This window comes from Condylura cristata, unplaced genomic scaffold (genome assembly GCF_000260355.1).
Source record: "Condylura cristata isolate star-nosed mole 26May11 unplaced genomic scaffold, ConCri1.0 scaffold00017, whole genome shotgun sequence".
In the NCBI taxonomy this organism is placed as follows: domain Eukaryota; kingdom Metazoa; phylum Chordata; class Mammalia; order Eulipotyphla; family Talpidae; genus Condylura; species Condylura cristata.
In genome coordinates this window covers 14,979,734-15,003,213 of record NW_004567118.1, presented here as the reverse complement: position 1 = coordinate 15,003,213, position 23,480 = coordinate 14,979,734, and the positions used below count along the sequence as shown (strand labels likewise).

At 33.1% G+C, this 23,480-nt stretch overlaps 1 protein-coding gene across 6 annotated transcripts in view; it reads left to right on the top strand.

The window, feature by feature from the left end:
* Positions 1-23,480, top strand: part of BCAS3 (breast carcinoma amplified sequence 3) — a 453,152-nt gene that overhangs the window by 71,823 nt on the left and 357,849 nt on the right. For all 6 annotated transcript variants that reach the window (XM_004684452.1, XM_004684450.1, XM_004684451.1 and 3 more), the window contains exons 8-9: positions 17,339-17,446; positions 20,107-20,183. In XM_004684452.1, coding sequence (XP_004684509.1) covers positions 17,339-17,446; positions 20,107-20,183 — 185 coding nt within the window. The remainder of the gene's footprint in view (positions 1-17,338; positions 17,447-20,106; positions 20,184-23,480) is intronic.

The window sequence follows — 23,480 nt, the reverse complement described above, 5'->3', positions numbered from 1 at the left end:
TTTTGTTCAATACATATGTCTATAAAGTTTTTTGATCAGTGGAAGGCAGTTGTGTATTTTCATATCTAGTATTTTTTTCAAAAGTATGATTATTCCAAATGAACGTCATATTTGTATTTCACAGTGTTTGCTTTGTTGTTTTATAGACCTTGATGTCCCCACCCCAGTCCACCTACCTTAACAAGAATGGCCAAATAGGAATAACATTTTTCTTTTAGCTACTGTGAAAAGTAATCTCTTAATGGTAATGATACTGTTAGCACTGGAAAACTACTTATGTTTTAACCATTTCTGTATCTTAAGGCACTTGGTACTATTACAATTTAATTTATACTTCACTTTAAAGTAGCTTAACATATTAGTATGGAGAGTATTTGAAGTCTCATCTTTTTTTTTTTTTTTTTACTAAATTTGATACCATTGGAAAGAGAAATAATAATGAGGTGGCTTTACCACATATTATGTATGGAATGTAATAGCAACCAATCTCAATGTAAATATTCTTGAATGTAAATATTCTTCCCAATTGTCAAACATACAATTTTGCTGTATAATTATTGATTTTCTGATACTTTAACAATAAGTCAAATTAGAACTGATTTAGAACAATGTATATATGGTCCTATAAAAATAATAAATGAATGTTTGGACTATTTCTTTTTTCATTTTCAGTAGTAAGGAGAGAAATAATAGAAGTCATAGATTGCTTTACCTTACCTTTCTAAAGCTTCTCTCATGGTTCATGTTTGTATTTCTTTAGTTTGACCAGAAGACTTCAAATAATCTGTTAACTTTTACTTTTCTACATTGCTCACAGGATGTCTCATGCTGTGATGATCTGTTAGTTTCATTGACTTGTCTAACAAGTAGGCTTATACCGATGTCATGTTATATGTATATTTCATGTATAGTGATAGAGTTTTACATTGACATTGTAGTAATAGGAACATGTATGCTTTTGCCCAGTGTGGTATGTACTTCTTGGCAGAAGTTGGTGTAATTAGCATCTTTTTGTGAAGTCAGCCAGACTTCAGTGTTTTCATTTCAAGTATTCCCTGCTTCTCATTTAAACTATGTTTTGTATATATTTGTTGATGTGCAAGAATGGCTTTATATGTATAATACTATATACAATATATATTTTTTAGTCCTTAAAGTTTCTTTTAAGCGCTTAAATATTGATTTGTTTTTTCAGGAAATAAATTCAAGCAAGATTTTTGTTTTGTTTATTTTGTTGTGGCATTATTGATTCTAACATAAACAACACATAAGTTTTCTTTAACGTATTCTTTTACTATTTGGTTTCTTTCTATCACAATTCAAAACTAATATTTTTTGTGGAACTTTGATGCATTTTTTAATGAGTGAATATATATATTCTCTTGATGAAATTATGATTATTATACAGTAGTCACAGATATTGGGCTTATTAGAAAAGACTTCACAAAAAGTAGAATACAAAGCATTTTCATATCTTATTTTAAAAATCAAATTTTGCCAGGTGCCTTTTTTCTTTTTTCACATGTACTTGTACTTCATTTTTCTAATAAAACCATTTGGGAATCTTTTAAAAGTACTAATTCTTCCGGCCCTCCCTGGTGGTGCAGCGGGTTGGAGCACTGCGCTAAGAAGCTTAAGCAACTTCCGTGTGAGTTCGATCCCCACCTGCCCCGGAGTTGATTCTTTTTGGTGGCAGACCTCTCCTGACCCTCCCGCTGCTCCCCTCAGCAGTGTACTTTGTTGATCTGCCTGTTCTGCTCCCCATTCTGTCCCTGGTGAATCCTCTCATCCTCCGCATCTCTGGCCTGTCCCCTAGTTCTGTATAAATAAATAAATCTCTTTTTTTGGCAATTATTGTTATTATTATTATTACAAAAGTTTATTTTTACATCATTTTGTACATTTTTTTTTCCATCTCAATTGTAATCCCCGCGGGTTTCCCATCACCAAGTCACCCATGTGCCATCACCATAATCCCGTGCATTTCCCTCCCCCACCCCCCGTTTTAAATAAATAAATCTTTAAAAAAAGTACTAATTCTTCTATTTCCTGATTTACTTCTTTGGGAATGAGTAGACTCCTAGATTTTAATTTAATAGAGCTATTTGAGCAATGGATAAATTGTTATTTTATGCTGTGGGAATAGAGACTTGTCCATGGTAGAATTTACTTTATTCATAAACAGTTGTACTTTAACATTATTATTCTCTATGTTGTGAAAATTTTACTTTCCTTAACAGGTATCATAAAATTTGATAATAAAACTCATATTAATAATTATTTATTTAATAGCTTGATATAACAAAAGAACACCAGAACAGTTGTTCCATACAGCAATAATATTAACCCCCCAACCCCTTTAAAAAAAGATTTATTGGCCCTCCCTGGTGGCGCAGCGGGTTAAAGCACTGCACTGAGAAACTAAAGCCACTTCCTCATGAGTTCGATTCCCGCCTGCCCCGGAGGTGACCACATGGCGTGGCAGACCTCTCCTGACCCGCCCGCTGCTCCCCTCAGCAGTGTACTTGTCGATCTGCCTGTTCTGCTCCCCACTCTGTGTGTGGTGAATCCTCTCACCCTCCGCATCTCTGGCCTGTTCTGGATGAATAAATAAATAAATCTTTAAAAAAAAAAAAAGATTTATTTATTCAAGAACTAGGGTTCAGGTCACAGGTATAGGGGATGAGGTGATTCACCAGAGACAGTGAGGAACTGAAAAGGCAGATTGAAAATTACTGCTGAGGGGGAGCAGTGGGCAGGACAGGAGAGGTCTGCTGCATCATGTAGGCAGCTCCCTCCCCTGGGATTGAATTTATGCTGCAGTGGCTGGAGATAGCTTTATAGTGCTGAGCTTTAACGTCTTGTACCAGCAGGGAAGGCCCTATTTAAGCCCTTTCATATTCAGCAGATTACCCCGCCTCTTAAATCTCTAGCATGTTGTTCTGTTTGGAATTGCCTTCATTCATTTTTTAATCTAAAACTGTATTACTAAGGTAAAATTATATATCTATATCTGTATAGAGTCTGATCACCTAACATTTATTTTTTCAAGGGACATGACAGTTTAATATATATTCTTTCTTGAATATCTTTGATCTTCAGCTATTTTCAAAATACTGAATTTTCAAAATACATGAAGCATTATTGTAGCTGTAAGAAACTAGAGACACCAACTTTTAAAGTTATAGATTAATTCTTTTAGTAAATAATTTAGTATAGGGCAAATAAGTTATGATAAACAAGGTATAAACTATGATATCAATTAGACTGAACAGCTACTTATAGACTAGAAAATTTACTAAGATTAATCTGGCATTGGGGGGTAAGATGCAAGGCTCAATATAGAGTATATTTTATAACCATTATGCAGTTAAATCAGAAACCATAACAAAAGTCCTATGGAAAATCTGCATAATGTTTGGAAATTAAACTATGGATCAAATACAAATCACAAGAAAATAGAACAGACTTTAAGCCAAATGTTAAAAAAATAAAACAGCACTTCAAAAATTTGGGTGTATGTAAAATCTTAATAGAAGGATATTAGCACTAAATACTCGTATTTGAAAAGAAATGTTTAAAACCATTCACCTGAGAAATCTAAAAAGGAGAAGCAAATTTACTTACATTAAGAAAAGCAGGAACATAACAACTGGAAAGTAATGAAATAACGGCTGAAACAACAGAGAAAATCCATTAAGCCAAATGGTTGTTCTTTGAAAACATTAATAAAACGGTAGTGCTGCTGACCAATAAAAACAATATAGAAATTACCAATATCAAGAATGAATAAAGACATCACTGCAGATCTTATGGTTATTTTAGGATAGTAAACAATATCATGAACAATTTTATTTTTGAAAACTTAAATGATAGACTACAAACGTAACTGAAAATTTGTTAGTGAGTAACGATCAGTGGAATGATGTGGTTATGGAGCGTTTGAAAATTGTCAACACATATTTCACAGTTATTTTTTATAACTTTAGCTACTTTTGTCTCTGAAGGTTGAGCATAGATCAGGATTGTAAGAACTCAAGGGAGACATGATGAACTAATGGGAGAGATATAACCTATGGGAAGAAAATAGACAGGAAAAAGTCCTTAGAGTCATCTCAAGAGTTGGTGAGGAAATTGCAACTCTGGCAATAAAGAATACAGAATAAAATGAGAGTTTGAGCAAAGTAGGCCATGTACATAGCTGCCAAGGAAAGAAAGGACAGTCATGTCAAATGTCAGGGGGGCGGATCTGTAGGAATAGCTTTGAAGACTTTCAGTATTTTAGGAATTCATACTCATCCCCACACTCCCCCAAAGCAACAGAACTATAGATCAGTGGTGAGTAGTTTTTCTTCCAGATCAAAGTCTAGTAGAGGATACAGTCTCACTAGTAAATGTCTTACTCAGCCATTCAAAATACAGAAACAACTGGGCCCATTCCTGTTGCAGTAACATTAGCAGTGGAGCTGGATTGAGGATGTAGTTTGCAGGTCTCCGAACTTCGTTTGCTGGTCTCTAACAGTAACAAAAATCTTTCCAAATTTTCCTAAATTAAATTGCTGTAGTTACAGTTCACTGTGTACAAAGATTGTATAGGTATCATGGAAAATATGTACGTATGTTAATTATAACTATTCCGTATATAATTACATGTCGGTTAAACTGCACTTTTCCCCTACAGCATTACTTCTGTAATTTGCATTTCCATTGCATTTATTTTTCATAGTTCTTTTATTTAACGTATTTCTTTGTATTATCACTTTAGTTTTCATCCTTTAAAAAAATCAAGGTAATTTGAAATCTAATTGAAGGCAGAATATTTCTAACTCAATTGCAAACTATAGAAACTTACTTTAAAAAAATATATTGCATATGTGTTTGACTGCCTTTCATGTACTGTATGAGGATAAATCCTTACTGAAGAACATTTGATTCTATCCCCAAACTCCAATATTGCCTTCTGTTTATGTGGAGGTGTTACTTACTCCTTCCCGCCTGGTTACCTCCCATATAAAAGTGTCCTTAATACCACTCCCTCAACTTGTGGGAGTATTGGAAGGTTTAATTACCCAGTGTTTATTCAGAACTTTGCAGAAGAAAAATGTTATTAACTAGACTAATCACAAATTTAGCCTTTAATATGGCTAAGTTTCCATTTCTTTTCCTTTTCTTTTTAATTACTTAATAAAAAATGTGACCCACTGGCTTTTGTTCTTTAGGAGCAGAATAAGAATACAAATAATGTAATACTATCAAAATTTTTCCTCTTATATTTAAAGGATTAGATTCAGTAACACATGTTGAAGGTCGTACAGCTTTTTCCCATTTAAAAATAAGTGTTTCCATGCTTCTTGCAATTTGTGGTAGATTTAAAATGTCTTTGCTATTTTGTGTTTCACTTATACATGCACATTCTTGGAAAATGTCACTTTCTGAAATACTTTGTTCCGCTTTTCCTAATTTTGGTTCAGTCTGTTAAATATCTTGAATAAAAATAATAAAAGTCGGTGAAAGGAAATGGTATTAATGTTTAGAAATCGTATTTTCATATCATGAAAGACATATTTCACATTACTTTAATGTGATGTTCATTGTATTCTTTTTCAAAAACTCCTATTTTGAAAACACTGTCCTGGAATAAAATACATGTAAATAAAGAAATTCTTAAAAGTATTGAGAGGTGACCCAGAAACAAAAATTCTAGGTGTACTTGATAGAGATTTATAAATTTGAGTTTAGTAGCTATGTGTATTGTATTCTTGTTTTCCATTGTGCATCTTTTCAGAAGACTCTTTTCTAAGGCAGTGTTTAAATTTCAAATTTACTGGGCCTCCGTGGTGGTGCAGGAGTTAAAGGCTCAGAACTATTAAGCTACCTGAGCCAGTACGACATGAATTCTATCCCCAGCTAGGAAGCTAACCCGCGTGTGCAGCAGACCTCTCCTGTCTCACCTGCTGTTTCCCTTGGCAGTGTATTTCAGTAGATCTGCTTCTGTTGTGTACCACTAGCCTGTCTCTGGTGAATCCTCTAATTCCCCACACCTCTGCCTATTCCCCTATTCTTGTATGAATGAGTGATTGAATGAACATTTATTTATTTATTTCTTCATGCCTACTGTCATCATCATCAGCAGCAGGAGCAGCATTAGCATCATTGAAAAACTACACCTTCACAAAAGACACAGGGTACTTAGTCATTCCTTATTCTTTAGTTGTTGGCAATCTAATTTTTGACTTAAAAAAGGGATTATTGAGTGTTCCATGAAAACCTTTACTTCATTCCTGTTTGACTTTCCCATGCTACTTTTAGTGGTTCATTTGGTTAGACTTCACTGTATTCTTGCTTTTTCCCCCTCTCAGAGTGTTAATAGTATTTGCCACATTTAGACCATTTAGTAAATGGATCAGGAGTTATGATGATTACTCAGCTAAATAATGTGATGATAGACATTTTTCAGAAATTTTAAATGCAAAATGTCAATTCATCAAAAAAAAAAAAACATTCCTGATATAATCTAGTAAAGTTGACATAACTTTTGAATAAAATGCCCAGTGCTCAGTAGTTGTTCGATTTTTGTTATTTAGAGTTTCTATTGTCTCAGTGTGCTACAGTAGACCCTGAGAAGGGAAGACCTCTCAGATTAGTTTATGTTGTAAATACAAAGCAATACAAAATACCCTAAAAATATAAATCAATATAAAATAATTTTGTAGTATTCCATGTAGTGTGTAAAGTTTGGTAATGTGACTCCACAAGTGGTACAATGTACTTCCCTTTCTTCACATTTCTGTCTTTTTTTAAAATCTTGGTGGCACAGCGGGTTAAAGCACTGCACTAAGAAGCTGAAACCACTTCCGCATGAGTTCGATCCCCACCTGCCCCGGAGGTGACCACATGGTGGACAGACCTCTCCTAACCCGCCCGCTGTTCCCCTCAGCAGTGTACTTCGTCGATCTGCCTGTTCTGCTCCCCACTCTGTCCCTGGTGAATTCTCTCACCCTCTGCATCTCTGGCCTGTCCCGCAGTTCTGTATGAATAAATAAATCTTTAAAAAAAAAATTTAAATAATGTCCTCTCACTTTCCCCCGTTTCATCCCTACTCTAATCTGATATCCAGCTTCTTGCATTTTCTTTTTATATTTTTGAACTCCACCTTTGAATTTTAATAAATTCCCATATATCTATAGCCTGGGGTTCTAATTCTACCCTTGATTTGGTTTTGGCATCCTGTTAGTTTTGTTAGGATGTGTGTACATTTAAAGAAAATGTAGTGTTTGTGTGTACATTCATGTATATTTATATTGACTTATATAATCCCCCTTCCCCTAGTGTCTAGACCAATTTTGATGATGTCACAAAAGCTCCTTCTCTGTTCTTTGGCAAGATATGTTCTCCTCTTCTTCTTCTTTTCTTTATAATATAATAGTTTATTTTTACATAATTTTGTACATTTTTTTTCAATCTTAATTGTGATCACCGTGATTTTCTGATCACCAAGTCACCCATGTGCCATCACCATAGTCCCATGCACTGCTTCTTATATCGTCCCACGGCCATTAGTACCTTGTGGCCATTACAACAGAGTTTATTGATTTATATCAGCCATGAAGAGAAACCAGTTCTCTCAGGTTATTTCCAGTATTCCAGTTCTTACTCTCTTATAATCAGATGCATATTTTTTTTTTTTTAAGTTTCATTTTAGTTATAAGAGCTAGGGTGTAGGCTAGATGTTTGGGACTGAGTGTGAGAGTATTCACCTGAGACAGAGTGGGGAGCAGAACAGGTGGACTGACTGAAATACACTGCTGAGGGGAGCAGTTGGAGAGACAGGAGAAGTCTGCTGCACTGTGTGGGTCACCTCTCTGGTCAGGGATTGACCTCATGCTGTCAGGCTGTGGAGAGCTTCATAATGCTGAGACTAACCCCTATGCCACCAGGGAGGCCCCATCAGATAGATATCCTTTCGCTCCCTGCACTTATCCTTCTTATCCTTTTACCCTTCTGTGCTTTTCTTCATATATTCACCACTACTCAACTTTTAAAATTTATTTTGCTTACTTTTGTGCTTGTATATGTCTTCATAGGATATACTCAATGAAAGATTTTCATCTGATTAATTTGAATGCCCAGTAATAAAAACAACCCTATTTAAACATTTTAGATATGGCATTTTGGGATACACCTACATCAACTATAAAACTGTGTTCTCCCACTATAGCTAGTTTTTCATTGGTTTTAAATTTATTTAAAAAAATATTTTATGACATGTATATGTCTATAGTCTTACACTTTAACTCTACCATTCACTGTAAAAATATAAAAAAGACTATCTGTAAATTGTATCAGATACCTTCTTGATGTCTAAGGGGTAGGTCTCTGTGGTAGTGATCTGGGCCTGTTAACACTGAATTACCATGGGACAGTGAGTAGGACATTTCATATTAAGTCTTTTGTGGCTGGTGGATATTTTACTTGTCCTGATGGGTGAAAGTATCATAATATTTTAAGGGGAGGAAACAAGTATTTTAAGCTGGGAGGTTGTCATTGTAGTACATCTGAAGAGTGTATAGAGGAAGGGATTGAATAGAGCCAGGAAGAAAGACCACCATGAGTTAAAACAGTCATTACCAGTATGTGAGCTAGTGGACAAGTTTGTGAAAAAGGAAATGAAACTAAATATCAAAAAAATAAGTAATCCAGTGGGTTGTTTTTTACTTAATGAAAAGTTTGAACTTTATTTTGTGACAGTGAGTTTTATTGAATAAATGATCAGAGATATTTTTTAGGAACATTACTATGACAAGTTACATAGACTTTTAAGTTTATGACTTTTAATTATGATATAATGAAATAGATCAAGCATGTTTTTCTCAATTTTGGTCACTGTTCATTCAACCCTGATTTTGAAAATTTTGTTTGCTTCAGCTACTCTATTGTTTCAAAAGCACTTCTTGATGGTATTCAGTGTTGCAGGCATGCTTTTAGGGTAATGACCTATTGCTAGTGACACACATCACACTGTGTTGGAGACTTGAATATAATATTTTAAGCATAAAAATTAAAATATCATTTTCTCCAATCTGTTCTGTTTTTTGATTCTATATTGTTTGTACTTGTCAGCTGACTTTATGGTTGAATATATACACACCCACTCCCCCCACCTGACTTTTTAAAAAGTGTTAGGACATTTTTCAGACTGAGTTGTCATGTGTACCCCATCATTATTGTATCTTACAGAGTATTCAACTGTCTGAAAAATCCTGTATTATTTCTTACTCAATCCCTAACCTCTTGGGAGCATTGATCTTATTATTATCTCCATATACTGGCATTTCTAAAATGTCACGAAGTTGGAATTTAATTTCTTTTTATGGTTGAAATATATTACTTAATGTCTGTATGCTTCACTTTTTTTATGCTTTCAAATTGAATACATATATTTTTTCTGCCAGCACTGTGAATATTGCTGACATTAATGATTGTGCACAATTTCACTTTTCATAGGTGTACATCTTGGAATAGAATTGCTGAGTCAATGGTTATTCTGTATTTGTTTTTCAAGGGACTGTTCTATATTCTTACACAAATGGTTCAGTGTTCTATTCTTACTACCTCCTTGACAACATTAACTCTTTGGATGTTTATTGTGACCAAACTAATGGTGTGAAACAGAACCTTATTTTGGTTATAATTTGTATTTCCCAAATAACTAATCATGTTGAAGACTGCATATGTTAATGATCATTTGAATTATCTTTTAAAAATGATTTATTTATTTATACATATAAGAACTGGGAGGGTAGGCCAGATTTTCAACAGGTGAGAGGATTCATCAGAGACACTGGGTAGTAGAACTGGCAGTTCTACTGAAATACTGAAATATTGCATGCTGAGGGGAGCAGCATGCAATATGTGACTTAGCTCCCTGGCTGAGGCTGTGATTAGCATGACATTACTTCGATTTAACCCCTAAGCCACCAGAGAAACCCTCATTTGAATATCTTTTTTTATAAAGATTTATTTATTTGTGCATACAGAACTGGGGTACAGACCAGAGGTGCAGGGGCTGTGAGAGGATTCACCAGAACAGACAGATCTACGAAGTACACTGCTGAGGGGAGTTGCGGGCAGGTCAGGAGAGGTCTGCCACGCCTGTGGTCACTTCCGGGGCAGGCTGGAATCGAACTCATTCGGAAGTGGCTTTAGCTTCTCAATGCTGTGCTTTAACCAGCTGCGCCACCAGGGAGGGCCTGAATATCTTTATTTTTTAATTTTTAATTTTATTTATCTTTTTATGATTTTTAAAAAAAGATTCATTTATTTATTCGTACAGAACTGGGGTACAGGGCAGAGTTGCAGAGGGTGAGAGGATTCACCAGGAACAGATTGGGGAGCAGAATGGCAGATCAACGAAGTACACTGCTGAGGGGAGATGCGGGCGGGTCAAGAAGGTCTGCCGGGCCATGTGGGTCACCTCCCGGGCAGGGGGGGATCGAACTCATAAAGAAGTGGCTTAATCTTCTTTGTGCTGTGCTTTAACCCGCTGCGCAACAAGGGAGGGCCTGAATATCTTTTTAATAGAAATTTTCATTTGTGTCTTTTATTGTCCAAGTTATTGTAGTCAGTCCTTCATATTGCAAGAGATAAACTGAATTTTATACTTTTGTCTGTGGGAGGACATCCCCCTGCATAGTAAAAGTTTAGTAATTTCATTTATGGTTATAGGTCACACGTCCAGTCGGTAACACGGTATTAATATAAACATCTTTAATACATCCTCATAACTGTAACACTATTTGATCAGATAAAGAAAAGTTCAGTTAAGGAGAATATATATTAATTTCTATTATATTCATCATGAAAGTACTAAGTTACTTTTTACTCTGCATGTTGATATACGTGTTGGAAAAACAGAGGTGCCTTGGAACTTAAATCAAGCATTCGACACTATAGGTTTTATTTCTGCTTCGGGTTTCTGGTGTTTGCTTGTAGAACATTCAGTTACTTTCTGAATTTGGCTCTCAGTTTTTCTATGTGGAACTATGTAGTTTTTCCTGCAGTGAAATAAAAATTTTGTTTAAATGCTAACCACCATCCTGCAAAAATTAAAAGTACATTTAACTCTAGGAATCTAATGAAGACTCACTCTATATACAGCATTCTCTTTTTCTCATTTATTTTATTGATAAAACTTTGTTTTATAATGCTGTGTTTTAGATGTATAAGCTCTCCCTAATACACAAATTCTTTTGTCACTTTTTTGGTGCTTACTTGAGTACAAAGTAAAAGTTTGTTTTATGTCTGTATGTTTCAGTATAACACAAATCCTTTCTGTTAGGCGACATACATGCTGCTTATGTTATAAAAAGCATTCTCATCAGCCTACCCAAGAGGAAAATTAAGATTGTTTTGCTATGTCTAAGGGAGATGGTCAATGCCTTAAAAAAAAGAAAATTGTGAACAAAAGGACATGTCAGGCATGTATCAACTATGTTGTTGGCAGGAAGTGTGACTCCTTTATGTGCTATTTTCTGAACGCTCATTTTTAAAGAGAATTACTTTTTTCAGTTAGGCATTGAATAAAAGTTTTGCCATCTCCATAGGGTTTTCAGTTCTACCAGTTCTTGTTCAACAGACTCTAAACTGAGCCTTCATAGCACTTGTTTCCTGTTTCTGCAGAAAAATCCCAGTAGTCAAACGATAGATGCTAGTGAAATAAGCTGAATTCAGTCTGTAGTGCAGTAGCTATAATAAGTTGCTAATTGAAGGTGGCAATCTGTTTTTCCTCCCCAGTTGGTCTGGCACAATGTTAGATTTCATTCATTATTAACACTGCTCATGAGCAGAACTATGGATTAATTAGTTAGAACATTAAAAAAGAATTTTTGCATTGTGTATGTTTTCAGAATAAAGTTTTAGTTTAGTGGGTGTCCTCACTTTCGGTTTTGCCAGTTGTTTACAGCAGAATAAGTAACTACCATAATAATTTCTACTATCTCAGAATTTTTCTCATGCTACTTTGTTCTCTTTTGCTCTTTTCCTGAGCCCTAAAAACCACTGATGTGCTTCCTATTATTATAGCTTTGACTTTTCATTGCAAGGGACTCATATATTATATAGACTTTTATGTCTGCATGTTGGTATTGGTATTCTATGTTGTTGTATGGGCAGTTCTTTCAAGTTGCTGAAAGATACTGCATTCTGTCAGTATACTACAATGTCTTTGCTATCCATTTACCTTTAGTTGATACATTAGCTTTTTGTTATTATAAATAGGAAATAACCTAGGAGTGATATATAGTATGTTTAGTTTATAAAAAGCTGCTAACAATTTAAAGTGACTATACCTTTTTACATCCCCATTTAAAAAAGTGTGGTACATGTAATTTTGGTTTTGAATGATAGATTCTTTTTTTTTAATCTCATATATTGATAAAACTCTTTGTCAGATATATCATTTAAGAAAACACAACAGGTGCTTTGCTTTTTCATTTTATTAAAAAATGAAACATTTTTAATTTTGATGATTTCTGTGTTCTCAATTATTACTACATTCAGGTGTTCTTTTTCTTGTTTAATAAACTATTTTTATGCTAGCTTGTTCCAGCAACTGTACTTTTGAACAATAATTTTAGATCTGTAATATATTTTGATTTTGTTTGTACACATAATAAAGGTTATGGGACACTTAATAATTTTCCCCATAAAAACATATAGTTCTTTTAATAACAATTGTTCAAAAGGCTGCCCTTTAATCATTTAATTATATGGTCTTTTTGATGAAAGCCAATTTGCCAATTGTGATTTTAGTCATGGATTTCTATTCGGTTCCCTTCATCTGTCTATATTAGATAGTATCACACTATCTTTTTTTGTTGCTATAACTGACAGCACTATATTAATTTCAGGTGTGCAACATCAGCCCATGGATGTGTATGTTGCTAAGTAATCACTTTATTGTCTAGTTTACGTTTCTTATGGTATTCAATTTTAATGATTTTTCTCATGATGAGAACTATTTTCTTAGCAACTTTTAAATATGCAACATATGTTGGTTATCAGTAATCACCCATTCTGCACATTAAACCCCTGGCACTTATGTATCTACACATTTATTTAAATATTGAATAGATGTTTGGAATTTTGATCACCTTCGCCCCTGTTACTGACCTCACATCCTTAATCATAAAGTTTCTGTAATCTGTTTGATTCTCTCATTTTTAAAAATCTTCCTCAGTTTGATATGTCATCACAAATGTCAACATTTCCTTTTATTTTTATGACTGAATAATACTTGTATGTTTGTTACTTTTTCTTAGTTCATCATCTGTAATTACTGCATCTGTTTCTGGGCTGTTATAAATAATGTTGCAGATGTCTGTTTCCTTCTAATAAATCTCCAAAAGTAGAATTGCAGTATCATACAATGAATATATACACACAAACGCACGCATGTGCGCATATACATATATATGTGCACACAAAAATATACATGTGTATACATACACATTTATACATGTTTATACATATACACACATAATATATACATGTGTATATTCATGCACAAAATAAATCTTTAATATATATAGAATATAGAATATGTGTAGATGAAATGGGGGGCCAGAGGTTTGGAGGAGGGGTGGGTGAGAGGATCCACCATAGACAGAGTGGGGAGCAGAGCAGGCAGATGTGCTGAAATACACACTGCAGAGGGGAGAACAGAACAACACAGGAAGGGTCTGCTGGGCCATGTGGGTCACCTGCCTGGCCAGGGATCAAACTCAGGCTGAAGCTACAGTGGGCTCTCACTGCAGTAGCACTGAGACTTAACCCCGAGCCACTATAGAAGCCCATATGATTATATTTTTAATTTTTGGGAAACTTGCATACTGTTTTCCATAGTGCAGTTTTATCCCCATCACCAGTGCATGATTCCATTTTTCCCACATCCACATCCTTGTTCATACTCATGAGTTTGTTTCTTTTTGAAAGCCTTTCTAATAATAATAATACAAATTGATAATAAATCTCATACATTTAAGGTGAATCCCTGAATCAAGTTTTGTGAAATTTCATAATACTAAAATCAACTTGCCAGTATGTATTAAGATTGGTAAGAACCATTTTGTCCTATTCCTTCCTGATTTTTCATGCAATGTGCTAATTTTGTAGATTTTTGAGAATGTCCATCAACTTCAATAAGTTGTTTTATATTCACAACACAGTAACTTTGGGATAAACCTTTTCTAGTTTTTTGTTAGTGGATTTAACTTAATATTTTATTGAGAAACTTTTGATGTATATTCATGAGACATGTCTTTACTTTTTTTTTTTAAAGATTTAATTTATTATTTATTTGTGCATACAGAACTGGGGTACAGGCCAGAGGCTCAGGGGCCGTGAAAGGTTTTCACCAGAGACAGAGTGGGGAGCAGAACAGGCAGATCTACGAAGTACACTGCTGAGGGAAACAGCGGGCGGGCCAGGAGAGGTCTGGCTCGCCATGTGGTCTCCTCCGGGGCAGGAGGCAGGCGGGAATCGAACTCATGCGGAAGTGGCTTCAGATTCTCAATGCTGTGCTTTAACCCGCTGCGCCATCAGGGAGGGCCGTCTTTACTTTTTTATTGGTGAAATGTTTTTGTGGTTTTAGGATCAGGTATTAATGGCCTCATGTTGGGAAGTGATCCTTCTACATTTTATAAGTCTGAGTAGGATAGATACTCTTTTTTTTTTTTGTTTAAATGATTGATAGAATTTAGAAATCAAGCCATTTTTATTTCTTTATGATAGGCTTTAAAATATAAGTTCAATTTCTTTTATAGCTACTAAGATATTTAAATGATTTTTATTAACTTGGTTCCAAAAACTTTGTTTTAGCTTCACTGAATTTTTTTGTTTGTTTTATCAATTTGTTGTATTTCAATATTTTATTCCATCTATAGAAACTTTCTTTAGATTTAACTTGTCTTTAACTGTTTTCTTAAAGTGGATACACTAATGTTTTTAAAAGAATAAAGTGTCCTAATTAGTATTCCTTTTCCTATTTGCACATTTTTATAACAATAATAATTGGCTTACATACACATTGTATGTGATTCAGTGGAATGGATTATATCTCTTCAAATGCATGTTTGTACCCATAAACATATCATTCATAATATATATTTTATGGTGTTTGGTCTTACACTCAGGTTTTGAATCAGATTTTGATATGGAGTTGAATAATGATCTCTTCATAGTAGGGAAGAGATTTTCCTTTCTTTTTCTTCACCCTCATTATTTGCATATAAAAATGGGAAAAAGGTTTTTGTGCATGGATTTTGTAGTCTGCCATTTTAGTGAACTTATTTATTGTTTCCAGTAGTTTTCTTTTAAGTTTTTTTTTTTTCTTTAGGACTTTTCCTGCATTATACCACCTGTATGGTAGTTTTAATTCTTTTTAATCTATCTAGATTCACTTTATTTCTTTATGTCTAATCGCTCTGGCTAAAACATCTAATACTAAGTTAATAGAAATGGCAAGATAGGGAATCCTTGTCTTTTTCCTGTTCCTAAAGGAAAATTTAAGTTTTTTTTTTTTTTAAGATTTATTTATTCATTCATACAGAACTGGGGTACAGGCCAGAGATGTGGAGGGTCAGAGGATGGATTCACCAGGGACAGAGTGGGGAGCAGAACAGGCAGATAGAGGTACACTGCTGAGGGGAGCAGTGGGAGGATCAGGAGAGGTCTGCCACGCCAATGGGTCACCTCCAGGGCAGGCGGGGTTCTACTCATGCAGAAGTGGCTTAAGCTTAGTGCTGTACTTGCTGCGCCACTAGGGAGGGCCGGTAAATTTCAGTTTTTACTATTGGGTTAGATATTAGCTGTGGGTTTGTAATGTGTAGATTTATTTACTTCTATCCCCGTGCTATTTATTTTTTTTTTTATCATGAGTGTCTATTGAGTCTTGACATGGTTTTTCTGCATCTGTAGGAAAGAGCATATGAGTTTTGTCCTTTTGTTGATATTGTGTATAACATTAGTTATTTGAGCCTACTAGTCTACCATTGCATCCCTTGGATCCAATTGGTCATTACATTCTTTTAATGTGTGTTAGATTTGTAATACTAGTATTTTGTTGAGGGCTTTTTGCATGTGCATTTATCAGAGATAGTGGTATGTAATTTTCTTTTTGTAATATTGAATCATTTTTGATTCATTCATCCACTTTACATCTGAATGGGTATTGGTAATTTCAATCCATTAACATTTAGAGTAATTAATGAAATATGTGTATGCATTTTCATTTTATTGTTTGATTTTTTGAGTGTTTTTGTAATTTCTCTTTGCTCTTTTTGTTTTCCTACTGTTCTCTTGTGCTTAGATATATTTCTGTTATGTTTATGTTCCCTTTCCATATTACTTGTCTATTCTATGAATTTTTGGGTTATCTGAAGTTTACTTTTATATACAAATAACCATATTGGGTAGAGTGTTTTCAGTTGGCATATTCTATCACAATATGTCTTGTCATGTAAATTGCATATCCAAATACACAGTTTAGATTAGAAATTATTTAATACTACCTAATAGTTTAATTATAGAGCTTTTAGTGTCTTAGTTAAAAACCATTAATAATGATACAATGTGCAATAAATTGTACTTAGATTTGATAAAATATGATGATGTATATCATACTATATTTCTTTCTTCTTCCACACAGCAGTTTTCTGTTGTGTTGAAATGTATCAGTTTAGAAAATTTGTCCATTGTAGGCATATCTTTCCATTTATTTGCTTATGTCTGTGTGGAATGGATCTTGTATTTGTTGACCTTGTTAAGTCTTTATATAAATTGATTCAAGTGTTTTTTTTTAGTGTGTGATATATTTGTATATGTATTTACACTTGAAGATTTATATTATTTGGTTTATAATTTACTACTATTTTGTTGTAATTACTTGCCTTATTTTAAATAGAAGTGATAATAAATATTCTTGTCTAATCCTCAATTTTAGGGAAAAATCCTCGATTTTGTTTCTCATGGTTATCTTTTAGCAGATTCATCAACTTTTTCTTAACAGTTTTTTAATTTTAGTAGCCTCTTCTGTAATTTTTGAGATAATTATGTAGTCTTTCTTTTGTATTGTATTAATTAAGTGAAGGAGTTTCATTCTCCCTTGTCCACCTCCAATTTTGCATTCCTGATAATTCATTAGCATATATATTTTTTGTAGCTGAAGTCAATTTGCTGCAGTATGTTCATAAAGGTTTTAAAAATTACATTGATAATAAAATAGTTTATTGGCTCTTTGACCTTTTAGAAAATGAGTGCTCTCTCCCTTTTTCTTTTTTAGCACAAGTCCACCTTACTGTTGTGTGGATCTATATTCACTTCGTACTGGGGAGATGGTCAAGTCCATTCAGTTTAAGACACCAATCTATGATCTCCATTGCAACAAGCGGTATGCTTTTTTTTTAATGTGTTATTTTTATAAGGTAATCAATTCCTAGGTATTTGTATAACTCTACTAATGTCATTGATTGTTTTTGACTCATTAAAACAGCCTCAGAAACATTTCTGAGTTTTGCGAGTGGAATAGCTCATTTTTTAATGAATGTTTTCAAACTTCCATTCTTGATCCATTAGTGAATTGTAAATTAAATTTAGTGACTCATAACCAGCATTTAGAAATTTAACTGGAAAAGAATAGAAACCATCTGAACAAACATATAAAGGTTAGCTATTGCCCTGAGGATTCCTTTTATATATGTAACATGACTTTTAAATATGTATATATGTGTATATGTGTTTATTGGTTTATGATGTGAAATTTAATTTTCCTGCTCACCAAAGCAAAGCATATTTCTGGACTACAAAAAAGACTTTTAAATATTGTTATACATTCAAGCTTCATAGCTGCACTACAGCAGGGAATAGGTTTTCTTTTTTTTTGAAATCTCTTTAAAATTGTTAGTAAAATAACTCAGCTGTGGGTTAAACTTCCACCTGACTTAGTGATAATGAAGAATTAACTTATATAATCACCGAACATTAGAGGAGAAATGGCCTATAAGGACCTTCTGTTACTCTGTCGTTTCCATTTATATTTGAGAGAAATGAAGACTTAAGATCAGGTCATAGATGCAAGTTATAAATCTTCCATTTCATCAAATGTAATGATATAGAACATAGAAAAAAACTTTTATCCTCTATCAATATAAAAATATTTATGATAAATGACTTACGTTAGATTTTAAAGGGGCATTTCATAATGTAACACAGCACTTATTTTAAAATTGAATGTGAAAGGAAGGGTAGAGCTATACCTGATAAATGTAACCTAAAGAAAATATGTTTTTTGATACTACTAATAAAAGTTTTTGAATTCAAAATTTGAAAAGGATAAAGAAAACCACTCTGTTAGTTTGCAGTTCATATTGAAGTCTAATTATTATGAATGTTTATGCTTAAATATCAAACTCAGTATGATAGGATATGAGGGAAACACTGTTATTGCTGAGATAATATAATTATCCCAGTATAGATCAAGTTTTCCAAAATCACCATTATTGAATAGGTAGATCCAGCAGATAATACAGGTTACCTGGAGAACTATGATAGCTCTTCTTCAAGTGTCCTTTCCGCTTTCATGACAAGACATTATTTAGCCAAACAGAAACTTGAATGCTTTTAAAAAACCGTGTGAGTACCAATAATATTTATAGATTACGAATAAATAGATATCCTAGAAAACAAAAAGTCCAATTACGGATGCTAGCTATATAGGGAAAAATTGCAGAGTTTTTCAGTCTGTATTTGTTGCAAGTACTGTATTTCTGGATGATGCATATGAAAATATAGTTAGAATTGACTTTTTGATATTTCAGTTAGGAAATATAGTCGTCTAAAATGTATTAAGGCTTGAAGAAAAACTATTGTGTAAGTTTCAGGATACTGCTTTGATTTTATCCTATAAAATGTCAAATATGATTGACAGGGATTTCTGGGGCTAATTATGCATATCAGATCTAATTGGCATACATAGTTTTTTGAAGTTTACATATTCATAATAAACTAAAACTTCTCCATGCACATCATTTTGCATGTTGCAAAATTTGGGGAATGAACTCTTTGACTATATGAAAACGTTTCCTTCTCTGATGTGTCTTTGCTGCATTTTTTTCCCTTTGAGTTTATTATCCCCTTACTATTCATTTTTTAAGCCTTTTCACCTCTTGATTTCTTATGTTAAATGCGTGACAGAATCCTTTATTGTGTGTTGACAGCAGTGTTAAAGATTTTATTTTGCATCAGCAAATGAACCTGGTAATAAACACACATGGTTCATACAACACTACTTTTTCCCAGTCCTTATTAACATCTGTTACTTGGATTTCTCTCTCCCAAATTTTGAAAAGCACCCTGTAGTTATGTTATTTAACTATAGCTATAGATTTCTATTTAATGTTTTTGAAAAAATCTATTTTACTGTTTTGCTGCAAAGAATAGTTCTCTAAAAATGTACATAAAATAACTTCCTGGGGGATCTATTTTGGGAATTTCCCTTAGAAACAAAATTGTAACTGTATTATTTTGTTGACCATTTATGAATCTTGGAATCTAGGAGAAATTGAGTTCATACAGATTGTGAATAAATTTTAATATATCATTTCAATCAGAAATGACTTCACTGTACAGAATAACAGTTATCTGTCTTCTTTTTTTGTTTTTGTGTTGGGATATTCAGCAATCATTTTATGTGACAAGTTACATATATACATTTTATCTTTAAGACCATCACTGAACATGGACTGGAAAAACATACTTTGTTAATATCCAGTAGTTTATTGTTCTCATACATTCTTAATTAAGATATATTTATTTGATTTATAATGAATGAAAATGAAATTTTATTTAGAGGAAAATAAATTTTTGAGGTCTATCAATTTTCTTCTAGTTATGTCTCCTGACTATATTAAGGATGTTACATGTATTTACATTTAAAGGCAAATATTTCTAGAATAAGCATTATAAGAAGTTTTTTATTTTAGAAATTGTATTTTAAAATATGTATTATTAATGATTAATTATATACTTACCTTTTCTTTTCTTTAATTTTAGGATCTTGGTCGTAGTCTTACAGGAGAAAATTGCTGCATTTGATAGCTGTACTTTTACAAAAAAATTTTTTGTTACAAGTATGTACCAACTTAATTTATATCATATCCTTTGTATTTGAGTTCATACTACTTCTAGAGTCTACAAACTAATTGTATTCATAACATTAATATTTCATGCTTATTTAATTATCATGCTAGTCCTGTGTTATTGTATATGTCATTTACTGCTATAATATTATGGTATGCATTTTCAGCTAAAAACCCATTTTTTCCCATTTTTGCTTATAGATCTGAGCAAACCTTATGCTGTATTGCTTCAGTTTTTACTTATTTTCTCCTTGTGACATTACAGTTTCTTGTCTATTCCTGCTTTGTTCTCTCTATCTCGGTCTCTCCACTTTTATCTCTTTATCTTATTGAGATGGCGTTGATTTATTACAGGCAAAAGATTAAACATTCCTGTAGGAATTTTCGACTATAGTTTAGTATAACAGTAGCAACTTTTACAACTCACTCTTAAAGCTATTGCTAAGTCATTATTGTCTGCTACTCTGAAAGGATACTGGTTATGAGGATGGGATGGGGATGCTGGTGGGCTCAGTGAGAATAGAATTTATGGTTGCCTACTGGTCTGTGTCCATACTTTCTCTGCATAGATTGACTTCTATTTCTTAAAGAACCAGCACCACATTTCCTTGGTTATGTATGCCTACAGATGCTACGGTAAAATAAGAAGAGACAGGTGTGTTCACCAAGAAACTGTCATGGGAATTTGTGCCCAAAGGTGGATGGATCAGGTAAAGAGAGCCCATGAGAACTAGAAAAGGAACAGAGACAATAAGATGAGAAAGGAGACACTTTTGTATTTGGCTATGCAGAATAGGTGGCCTTGAGCAGATGTCTGGTGTAGAAATCCAAAACCGACACGATTAACAAAACAAAAGACAAAGACTGATAGATGTCATTAGCAGTCATTTCCAGTGTGCTTAAATAGAGAGATAGATTTAAAGTCTCCCAAGAGACCAAAGAATTGTACAGTAAGTAACTTTTTCCTTTGGCCTCTGTTTTTATTTTGAAGAAGAAAATAGATTCCTTATAACTCATGTGTGTTGGTATTTGTTTTTATGTTAATGATGAATAACAAATGAATTTAATGGGTTTTTGAAATTTAAAAACTAGTTTTTAGTTTGGAAAAATCTTCCATTTTAAGTATAGAAAGCAAATTTGTAACACTTATTAGGGAGATATAAACCTGTTCAAAGTTAAAAATCATATCTTCTCTATTGTTCTTGTTTTCTATATATATATTTATATATATATATGTATTATATCCATCATAAGTATATGATGGATGTGGTCACCATTATGTTTTCATAGCTTGAAACATTTCCCAGTACATAGAGAACAATGAATATGTATGTATGAATTAATTTGTGACTTTTCTTTGCACATAATGCCCATCCTTTGAACCTTAAAGTTGTTTTTCACACATTAAAAAAAAAAAGGCAAATCCGAAATTGAGAATTCGAATCTCATGGAATGTTGTAAGGATCATAAGTCAAATATAAGATGGTTAAAGTGAAATAAACCAGAAAGAGAAAGACAAATACTGATGGCTTCATTTATATGTTGAATATAGAGAAACAAAACAATTGGTTAGACAAAATCAAAACAATAACAAACCCCAAAAAGCTAACTGTGGAACTGAGGCAGGAAGAAAGGTAGAGAGCAAACTGTGGAGAGGATGCCGGGAAGGCAACAGTGGAAGACCACAGGTGCCTTGTGCCTTGTGGTGGGTTTGGTGTGGTAACATACATTTTAAGATACATTGTTATCTTATATTATGTTGTTAACCAAGGTTACTTTAATAAGAAAAGAAGAAAGTATAAAAGTAAATATGGAAGCATAAAAACCCTTTAGATGTATTGTATTGTCCAGCAATCATGCTTCTTGGCGTTTGTCCAAAGGAGGTGAAAACTTAGATCCACTTAAAAAACCAGCACTAAATTGTTTATAGCAAGTGTGTTCATACAGGAAAACTTGAAACAATTAAGATGTCCTTCAGTAATGTAAGCAAGCTATTGTTATCCTGAAAATGGACTATTACTTATTTCTTTTTTATTACTAAATAGTACTCCTTTGAATTGATAACCACATTTTTATTATCAGGTAATACTCATTTAATTTGTCTTTATATTTTAAATTATAAATAATGCTTGTTTGAGTATTAGTAAAGACTTTATTTTTGTGGGAGCAGATATTTTCAGATTTTTGGGACCACAGTAAGTATTTGTGTAGATGTATTTTAATCTCTTATGTCTGATTGCTGGATTATATGGTGATTATATCTTCAACTGTTTGATTCAAGGCAAAGTTAATGTACCATTTTACATTGCCTGGAGCAATTTATGAGAGTTCTAACTTTTTCCAGATGTTATTAACTGACTTTGATAGTAGCTCTTTTATTGATTTTCAGGAGTAGTAGTTGATAATAGCATTAATTTGCATTTTCCTGTTATTTAGGGAAATCTATTCATGTGCTATTTACCATTTGTGTATCTTCTTTGTCAGATTTTCATATTGAGTTTTTTATCCGTTGTTCAGTTATAATAGTTCTGTTTTTATTCTAGTCATTTATTAGAAATGTTTTATAACACCCTCTATTCTTTTGGTTCTCTTTATTTTTCATGGTTGTGTTGACCAAGATGAAGTCCGTCGATCTACATTTTCTTTATCACTTTTATTTTTTGTGTTATGGCTAAGAAAGCACCTTGTAATTTAAAAGTATGAAGATTTAATACTGCTTTTGCATCTTCATTTAAGTCTTTGATAGATTTCAAATTAATTTTTGTATACAGTTTAAGGTAATTATTGTTCAGTTTCATTTTTTTGCTTGTATATATCTGCTTGCCCCATCACCATTTGTTGAAAAGACTATTCTTTCCCCATTAAACTTGTCTTGGCATCTTTGTTGAAAATCATTTGATCATACATGTAGACATTTTTTTTCCCCCCCAAAATTTCGGAAATCTTTTGAGTTTTGCTTGCCAGGAAAAATAAGGCAAACTGTTACAGAGAGAAATTAAAGCTTTTGTTTTTCAGAATGAGTTCAGGTCACATCCCCATTAGGACAAATATTCTGGGAGGATGCCATTTAAAATTGCATCAATCTCCTGTGCCTTTTTTAATGACTTCGTCAGTACTGGAACAGTCTGAATTTAGTGTGTTTTTGTTGGATCTACCCATACTTAAATTTGGAAACATGATTTTTAAAATGCTCAGTTCTCTTTTACTTTGTTCACAAACATTTTCATGATAGGCTTAGTCTTGGTATTTCGGAAGTTCAAGTTTTGTTTTCTTCACTTGTTTTCAATG